Source organism: Pogoniulus pusillus, chromosome 42 (assembly GCF_015220805.1).
Source record: "Pogoniulus pusillus isolate bPogPus1 chromosome 42, bPogPus1.pri, whole genome shotgun sequence".
Classification (NCBI taxonomy): domain Eukaryota; kingdom Metazoa; phylum Chordata; class Aves; order Piciformes; family Lybiidae; genus Pogoniulus; species Pogoniulus pusillus.
In genome coordinates, this window is record NC_087305.1 from 1,175,902 (window position 1) to 1,184,872 (window position 8,971).

The 8,971-nt window shown below is 58.1% G+C and overlaps 1 protein-coding gene across 1 annotated transcript in view; it reads left to right on the forward strand.

Annotated features, from left to right (window-relative positions):
- Positions 1-8,676, forward strand: part of LOC135192403 (collagen, type I, alpha 1b-like) — a 42,253-nt gene extending 33,577 nt beyond the window's left edge. Inside the window, exon 3 of the mRNA XM_064175509.1 lies at positions 8,598-8,676. Coding sequence (XP_064031579.1) covers positions 8,598-8,613 — 16 coding nt within the window. The 3' untranslated portion in view covers positions 8,614-8,676. The remainder of the gene's footprint in view (positions 1-8,597) is intronic.
- Positions 8,677-8,971: the final 295 nt, after the last annotated feature.

The window sequence follows — 8,971 nt, forward strand, 5'->3', positions numbered from 1 at the left end:
GGCTCCAGCACTGGCTGCAGTGCTCCAGGTGGGGTCTCAGCAGCACGGAGTGGCATCACTCAGGCAGTGCCTGCAGACGGAGGGTGGTGCTCAGGGGGCTGAGGCTGTATCTAACCCTGGTAAACAGTGGTAGTTCTCATAGACCTGGGTTGGAAAGGACCTTGAAGATCATCCACTTCCAGCCCCCTGCCACGGGCAGCATCCAGTAGATGAGGTTAAGGGCTGGAAGGGACCTCAAAAGGGGAGTCAGTTTTATCAGGTCTGGTTCAGTGTGTGAGGAGAGAGCAGCTCTTCTTTCTCTCTGTGTTCTCAGCAGCAAAACCTCTCTTCTTGTTAATTAAATATGGATGCAGTTTGAGAGGATAAACTCCTTTTAACTGAAAGCCTTAAAGTACAAAGAGTCCAAAAGCTGCTGAACTGATCATACAGCTTCAGAGGCTTGGCTCAGAATGACACTGATGAGGAGCTGAACTTCCCCCATGCCACAAAGAGTGGGGATGCACAGAGCACCTCCACCGTGGAACACCTCCACCATGGAGCATCTCCACCATGGAGCACCTCCACCACAGAGGACCTCCACCACAGAGGACCTCCACCATGGAGCACCTCCACAATGCAGCATCTCCACCATGGAGCACCTCCATAACAGAACACTTCCATCACAGAAGACCTCAAGCACCTCAACCATGGAGCACATCCACCACAGGGCATGTCCACAGTGGAGCACCTCCACCATGGGCACCTCTGTCATGGAGCACCTCCACCACGGAGCTCCTCTGTCATAGAGGACCTCCACCACAGAGTGTCTCAAGCACCTCCACCATGGAGCACCTCCATAACAGAACACCTCCATCACAGAACACCTCCATCACAGAAGACCTCAAGCACCTCAACCATGGAGCACCTCAACTATGGAGCACATCCACCATGGAGCACATCCACCACAGGGCATGTCCACAATGGAGCACCTCCACCATAGGCACCTCTGTCATGGAGCACCTCCAGCACGGCTGTGCCACCAGCAAACCCCAAGCAGCAGCAGCCAGAGCAGGGCAAACCCAAACCTGCACGCTGAAGGCATGCTGAGAGCAGATCCCTCACCGCCGCGGAGGAAGCAGCCAGGGCAGTGCGGGGCTGCTGCTCTGGCTGCTGCTGATTGCCCCTGCAAAGCTTTGCTGCTGTAACTGCACAGGCCTGTGCCAAGCTTCTCATTAAACTCCCCCAGAAGCTCTGCTGCAGCGGAGCCAAAAGCAGCTCCACCCCTGGATGAAGGAGTCGCCTCAACAGAGGAGAAGCCCTCTGTTAGCGCGGAGATGCTAACTGCCTCGGGAACTCCCAGCACTCAGGTGCACATCTCCCAGGAATGTCTGGGACCCTGCCCGGACACGTCTGTGCCCTCTCCCAGGGAGGGTGAGGCTCCGTGGGCACGGGCCGGCGGGGATGACGGCAGCGCCTCCTTCCCAGGCAGAGCTGGGAAGTTCCAACCTCTCCTCCCATCCAAACCAGCAGTCTGCTGGTGTCTGCTAACACCAAGCCGCCAGAGAAAGCAACAAACCTCTTGCAGGAGGTTGAACAGCTGAAACCGCCCAATAACCAACCACTACCTGGGCGAGGAGGAGAGGGACCGCAGGGAGCTGCCGCGCTCGGACCGGGGGGCATCATCTGCTCCGGGGCAACCCCCAGCAGCCTTCCACCGGGGATCATTGGTTCCCAGCCTCTCCTCCTACGTCCAGCCTCACTTCTGCCATGCAGCCCTTCTCTGGCACGAACATAGGCTCGTGTTAGGGGCTGGAAGGGACCTCCAGGGGTCACTGACTCCAAGCCCCGTGCCAGAGCAGGATCACCTGGAGCAGGCAGCTCAGAGGGGCTGTGGTGTCTGCTTCTCTAGAGACTTTCAAAGCCCACCTGGAGGTGTTCCTGTGCCACCTGCCCTGGGTGATCCTGCTCTCTGGGTTGCTCTCTGGGCTGATGCTCTCTGAAGGTCCTTTTCAACCCCTACCATTCTATGATTCTCCTTTTCCACTCTCCAAAGTCAGGCACTGTTAAACTAGAGAGAAATAATGACCAAGGAGATGAAATAATTTAAACCTATTCCCTGCTACCACTCACATTTGTCCCTGACCCTGCTGTGGATGTGGGTCAGGGAATTTCATCCCTAAATCCACCTCTCACACCCTGAGAGGTTTCATTCTGCAATTAGCAAGTGGATATTGCACAGTAATTACAGCCAGGGCAAGAGTCAGTTTCCAGCACTGCCCAGGGTCAGGCCAGGAGCTTCTTTTCCAGGTGTGTATTTTCTTTAGGACCATCTCTCCTTGGAGCATCCTGTCCATGGGGTCAGGACCAGCATGGAAAGGAAGGGGCAAGCTGGTGGTACCCAGCAAGGGTGATCCATCCCCACCCTAAACCACAGGCCTGACACCTACCCTTCAGTGCAGTTCTGAGAGATCAGGAGGTGGTTTGGTAACAGGGAGAGCTCTGGATGGACTGGGTGGATGGGCTGAGGCCAGCAGGATGAGACTCAACAAGGCCAAGTGTTGAGTGCTGTGTTTGGGCCACAACAACCCCTTGCAACATGACAAACCTGGGGCGAAGTGGCTGGAAGCTGCCCAGCAGAGCAGGCCCTGGGGGTGTTGGTTGCTGGCCAGCTGAGCATTAGCCAGGAACGTGCTCAGGTGGCCAGAAAGGCTACCAGCATCCTGGCCTGCCTCAGCAGTAGTGTGGCCAGCAGGCCTAGGGGTGGGATTGTCCCTTTCTGCCCAGCACTGGTGAGGCCATGCCTTGAATACTGGGTTCAGTTTTGGGCTCCTCACTACAAGAAGGACATTGAGAGCTTTGAGGCAATGAAGCTGGTGAGAGGTCTGGGGAACAGGGCTGGGGAGGAGCAGCTGAGGGAAATGGAGGTGTTCAGTCTTCAGAAGAGGAGGCTGAGGGAAGACCTCATTGCTCTCTACAGCTCCCTGAGAGGAATTATAGAATCAGCCAGGTGGGAAGAGAGCTCCAAGCTCATCCAGCCCAACCTCTCCCCCAGCCCTGGCCAATCAACCAGACCATGGCACTCAGTGCCCCTTCCAGGCTTGTCTCGAATGTCTCCAGGGACAGCGACTCCACCAGCTCCCCGGGCAACCCATTCCAGTGCCAATCACTCGAGCCAGGTGGGATTGGCCTCTTCTCACATGTGACAAGTGACAGGACAAGAGGGAATGGCCTCAGGCTGTGCCAGGGGAGGTTCAGGTTCAGTATTAGGAACAATGTCTTTATTGAGAAGGTTCCCATGCACTGGAACAGGCTGCCCAGGGAGGTGCTGAGTTCCCATCCCTGGGGATATTTAAACCCACGTGGATGTGGTGCTGAGGGATGTGGCTCAGTGACAGTGGCTCAGCAGCAGCGTTGGGATTGTGAGCTCCAGGTGAGTGGTTGGACTTGATGCTCTCAGAGGTCTCTTTCAACCTCAGCAGCTCTGTGGTTCTGATTGCACCAGGAGCTGCCCTGGAGCAGCAGCATGAGCCAGCGCTGCTGCCAAGAGTGAGGGCTCCTCCAGGCTGAGGAGAGGGCTTTGGCTCGGTGCAGGAGGGATGAACTGGACAAGTTTGGCCTCGCTAAGGTGCTTTGCACTCTCGGCGTTCAGGGCACGGTGGTCGGGCCGCAGGGTGCAGCGCTGCTGCCGGCCCAGCACTGCCTCTCCCCGTTTGCCTTTAGCCAAAGCGCAGCTGTGTTACAAAGGGATGCTGGAGAATGGGTGGAATCCTTCCACACCCCATCGATTGCCAGCGACGTTCACAGCTGCAGAGCTATCGATCTCCTCCCAGTGCCGGGTGTGCTGCTCCTCACCCGCGGCTCTGGCAGCCAGGAAGGGTTTTGGCAAACAAAGCACCAAAATCCACCTCAAAAAGGACCCAGGAGGGCTGGGGGCTGGTGGCAGTTGTGTTCCTGTCACTCCACCCTCACTGCTGTGGTCTGTGCCACCTTCCTCAGGGTGCCTGAGTGCTGCCTAGCACCCTCCTTCTGCCAGAGTGGGGGTGGAAACTTCCACTCGTGATTGCCCACCCGGGAGGGGATTTCCTTGGCCTCACTGAGCTGTTGCTTTGTGTAGCACTGAATGTGCCAGGGCTGGAGGCGAGAGTCGATGGCAGGGAGGAGTGGTGAGACCTCAGTGCTGCCATTCCTCATGCCACAGAAACTCTCAGGTTACTCAAAACTCTTTTTTGGCCATCCCCTGCCTCTCATGTCCCTTCCCACATCCCCTGCTGGTCCCCACACCACCTCTCCACGTGGTGCTGAGGGCCATGGCTTAGCCCCATCCTGGCAGAGTTAGGGAATGGTTGGGTTGGATGTTCTTAAAGGTCTTCTCCAACTGAAATGAGTCCATGACCTGTGCACAGCTCCAACCACAGCTGGCCAGGAGCTCCCAAAGGGAAGTGAGAAGTCCCCAGCCACAGTGCCCAGCACAACTGGAGAAGAGTTGCTGCCACCTCCCTCTGCCACACACAGCAGGCCCAGCCCAGCCCCCAGCACCTTCATTCCTCCCAGCAAACTCCTGATGAAGCCACTTTGGAGTTGCCCAGGATCTGACCCAGCACCATGGCACAGCAGAGGGCTGAGAAGGGGTGTGAGGGATGGGCACACTCCCTGCCTCACCACCCCTCTTTGGGCAGCCAGGCTCACTGCTGGAAGCACCCCAAATCTCCTCCTGCGTCTCCCTCTCCAGCCCTGCCCCTACCCACACAGCTGGCAGCCCTAATGGCAGCCCTGTGCCCCTGCAGGCAGCATGTCAGGTGCTGCCACTGCCAAACAGCCCTCCCTGGGTGCCAGCATGGTGGAGCTGCTGCCCGCAGGGACCTGGCTGCTGGGTGCTTCCGAGGGCATGCAGTGCTGTGCACCCTGGCAGTGGGATTGGTACTGCCAGATGGGCACCTCCGGAGCTCTGCCTGCACCTTTATATCCCTCCAAGTCAGCAGAAGCTTTGTCTGAGCCTGGCCAGGTCCTGGTGGGGAGCTCTGTGCTGGCACAAGACCCCCATTCCGGGTGGGAGCCCAGGGCCCACCAAGCTGCAGCCTGACCCCCGTTCTGCTGCGTGCCAGGCAGAGCACTGCCTCCAAGGCAGCTGCCAGGGACGAGCCGGGGCGAGGTGGGAAAGCACAGGGTGTAGGGTTTCTGCAGCTCCCCTGGCTGCTGTGTCGGCCCCGATTACATCAGTCAAGTCCTGTTAGTCGCCTGGCAGGCGCTAACGAGAAGTGACAGATGTGACAGCCAGCAGGCAGGCTCCAGGAGCAGCACCGCGGTCCCCAAGGACAGGTCCCCTCCTTCCCCGGGCAGCTCAGCGCTAGGTGGGTCCTTTGGTTGGTGGAGGCTCTGCTGGTGCCCCCTGCTCAGCACCACAACCAGCCTCAGGCCTGGGGCTCCTGGTGGATATGAGCCCACGAGAAGCCACCTGTGCTTCTCGCCCTGGCTTCAAACCGGGGCTGGGGGCAAGGAACCCACCGGTGGCCAAGCCAGAGCTGCCCCTGGTGGTGACAAGCCCATGAGGAGCCATCTGCTCCTCTCATTGGACCTACTGACAAGGTCTTGGAATGGCAGAAGGAGGAATGGGCAGAGGAGGGATTGAAACTGGAGGTTAGGAGGAAGTTCTTGGCAGTGAGAGTGGTGAGACACTGGCACAGGTTGAAGGTGGTGAGACCCTGGCACAGGTTGCCCAGGGAGGAGGTGGAGCACAGAAGCACAGAATGTGACCAAAGACCACACTCTGTGATTCTGTGCTCCACCAGGTCCCTGAAGGTGTCCAGGACCAGGTGGGATGAGGTCTTGAGTGACCTGTTCCAGTGGGAGGTGTCCCTGCCTGTGGCAGGGGTTGGCACTGGCTGAGCTTTGAGCTGCCTTCCAGTCTAAACCATTCTCTGATGCCCATGGTGGTGACAAGCTCATGAGGAGCCATCTGCTTTTCTCATTGGAGCTTCAAAGCTGGGCTGGAGGCAGGGAACCCACCCATGGCTAAGGCAGAGCTTCCCATGGTGGTGATAAGCCTAAGAGGGGCCACCAGCTCTTCTCATTGGAGCTTCAAAGCAGGGCTGGAGGCAGGGAACCCACCCGTGGCCAAGCCAGAGCTGCCCATGGTAGTGACAAGCTGAGTCTCCTGCCTAAGAGGCACTGAAAAGAGCCCATCCCCATCCTCATACCCACTAAACTCCACCACTGCCCCAGCAGCAAGGCACTTAGGAAGAGCTCCAAGAGCAGCCCGGGAGTGGATTTGTGTGCCTGGAGGGTTTGAGCCGTTGGTGAGATGCTCAGAAGGATTGCAAAGAGGTTTGTGAGCCCGGGTGAGAGGCACTGCCCTCGCCGAGGCACTGCCTTGCTGAGGCAGCCCCCAAGAGGAGGAACACAGAGGACTGGGGACTGGCGTGGAGCATTCCTGGCTCTGGGGGTGTCTTTGCTGGGGCACGGAGGGGCTGAGTGAGCCTTTAGGGCGGTAGGATGCAGCCCATCAGTGCTCGGTGCTCAGCCCAGCCACTTCTTAGAGGGGAGGGAGTTCTTTTCTTCCCTCCCCTTTCTTGTCTCCCAGCCCTGATGTCAGGATGTTTATAAAACTCTGAATCAATTTGAGGCCAGGAGACATTCAGGCAGGGAAGCAGAGTGCTGATAGGGTCAGAGGCCCTTCGCCAGCGCCCATCAGCACCCTGCTGCACTAATCCAGGCTGTCAGGACCAATCTGTGTGCGAGCTCTCGGCGAGGCGCAGGCAGTGCCGCCCAAAACCACCAGGAGAATGTTCTGCAGCCCTCAGGCAGCCAGCTGGGGAGGGCCCACAGGGGACCACCAGGGCGGGACAATGCCCACAACACGGCAGGAGAGCAGGGTGATGCCCATGACAGAGCACAAGGGCAGAGTGCTGCTGCCCATGACAGGGAGGGGCAATGCCCACAGTGGAGCACAAGACTGATGCCCACGACAGAGATGGGAGATGCCCTTGATGGGTTCTTTACAGTGAGGGTGGTGAGACACTGGCACAGGTTGCCCAGGGAGGTGTTCAAGATCAGATTGGATCTGTTGTAGTGGGAGGTGTCCCTGCCCATGGCAGAGGGTTGGAACTGGCTGAGGTTTGAGGTCCCTTCCAACCTAAGCCATTCTGTGATTCTATTCTATGATCCTGTGGACTGTGGGAGTGGTGTGATGCCCACAGTAGGGCACAGGAGTGGGGAGAATGGGTGATGCCCACCCACCATGGGCAACAAGAACTGGGCAATGTCCACAACGAAGCACAAGAGCAGGCATGAGGAGGGGGATGATGCCCATGATGGACTACAAGAGTGGGGTGATGTCCACAACAGGGTGATGCCCACCATGGAGCAGGAGCCCAGAGAGCTGCATGCCAGCCAGAGACTGCAGAGTTGTTTTGCTTGGGGACAGAATGAAGACTCAAGCCACAGTCAAGAGTTAAGCAACTTTATTTGCCCAACAACAAATTCACTAATGTGAGGGAAGGAAGGAAGGAAGGAAGGAAGGAAGGAAGGAAGGAAGGAAGGAAGGAAGGAAGGAAGGAAGGAAGGAAGGAAGGAAGGAAGGAAGGAAGGAAGGAAGGAAGGAAGGAAGGAAGGAAGGAAGACAGACAGATCACATTCTGTGCTTCTGTGCTCCACCACCTCCCTGGGCAGCCTGTGCCAGTGTCTCACCACCCTCACTGCCAAGAGTTTCTTCCTAACATCCACTTTCAATCTCCCCTCTGCCAGTTCAAACCCATTCCTCCTCCTCCTCCTGCCTCTACAGGACCTTGTCAATAGTCCCTCCCCAGCCCACTACCACCACTAAGGGTCCTCGAGGAGGCTTAGGTGACCTTCAGGGGGTTCTGAGCTGCTCCACCTGGGTTCAGGCACATTCAGGTGTGGAAGACAGCAGGACACCTCTAGTCTGGTGGTCCAGGTGATGCTCTGTTGCCATGGCAGTGATGCCCCAGCAACGTCAAGGTAAACATCCAACCACAGAGGGATGCCCACCCCCCCCCCCCCCCAGCAGCCCCAGAGGCGGGGGGGGGGGGGGGGGGGGGGGGGGGGGCTGGACCTTGCAGAGCCCCCCGGGCGCTGCTCGTCCCCAGCGTGCCCGCGGCGGCGGCTGGCAGGAGGCAGATCTGAGGAGCTGCAGGAAGTACATTTGTTCCCGGGAAGGCTTTGATATTTCGCATGTGAAACGTCTCTGCGTGCTGGAGGAGCTCAGGCATCTGGCAGGAAATTACCATGAATCCTGTTTCTCTTTGCAGTCACACACACACTCCTCGCTCCTTCCTCCCACCCCTCCCTCTTCTCCCTCTGCTTGGCTTCCCTTCTCCCCACACCAGGGCCTGGTCCAAGCCCCAGACAGAGTCTCAGTGCCCCTCGCCCCCACCCCAGCCTTCTCCAGTGGACTCACTCAGGAGCTGTGCAGCAGCAGTTGGCCTTCAGGCTGGTAATAAACCCTTCCCCTCCTTGCTTTGCGACTCTGCAGGGTTAGGATGCCCAAAACCACTCCCAGACCTCTGCTTTATCAGGCTGGGGGTGTAGCAGAGCTATTTTGGGGTATTTTGGTCCCAGGATGGGGTCAGGTCACCCTTCCTCATGAAACATTTCTATTGCAGGGTTTGTTTGCTGTGAGATTGGATGTGGGAAACAAGTTCTGCACCATCAGAGCAGTGGAACACTGGAACAGGTCACCCAGGGAGGTGATCCAGGCCCCACCCCTGGACATACTCAACGTGAGGCTCAGCAGGGCTGTGGGCAGCCCCAGCTAGTGGAGGATGTCCCTGCTGACTGCAGAGGAAGTTGGAATGGATGAGCTTCGGAGTTCCTTTCCAACCCAACCCATTCTTGGGTTCTGTGGTTTGCTGATGCCAGCTCTGAGCTGCAGGCTCTCCCGGTGGGATCAGCAGGAGGAAGCTGCTTACCTGTGCTCTCCCCACCTGGGGAGCTTGGCCACGGATCAGAGGAGCCTTTTGCCTCCCTGGCGAGCACC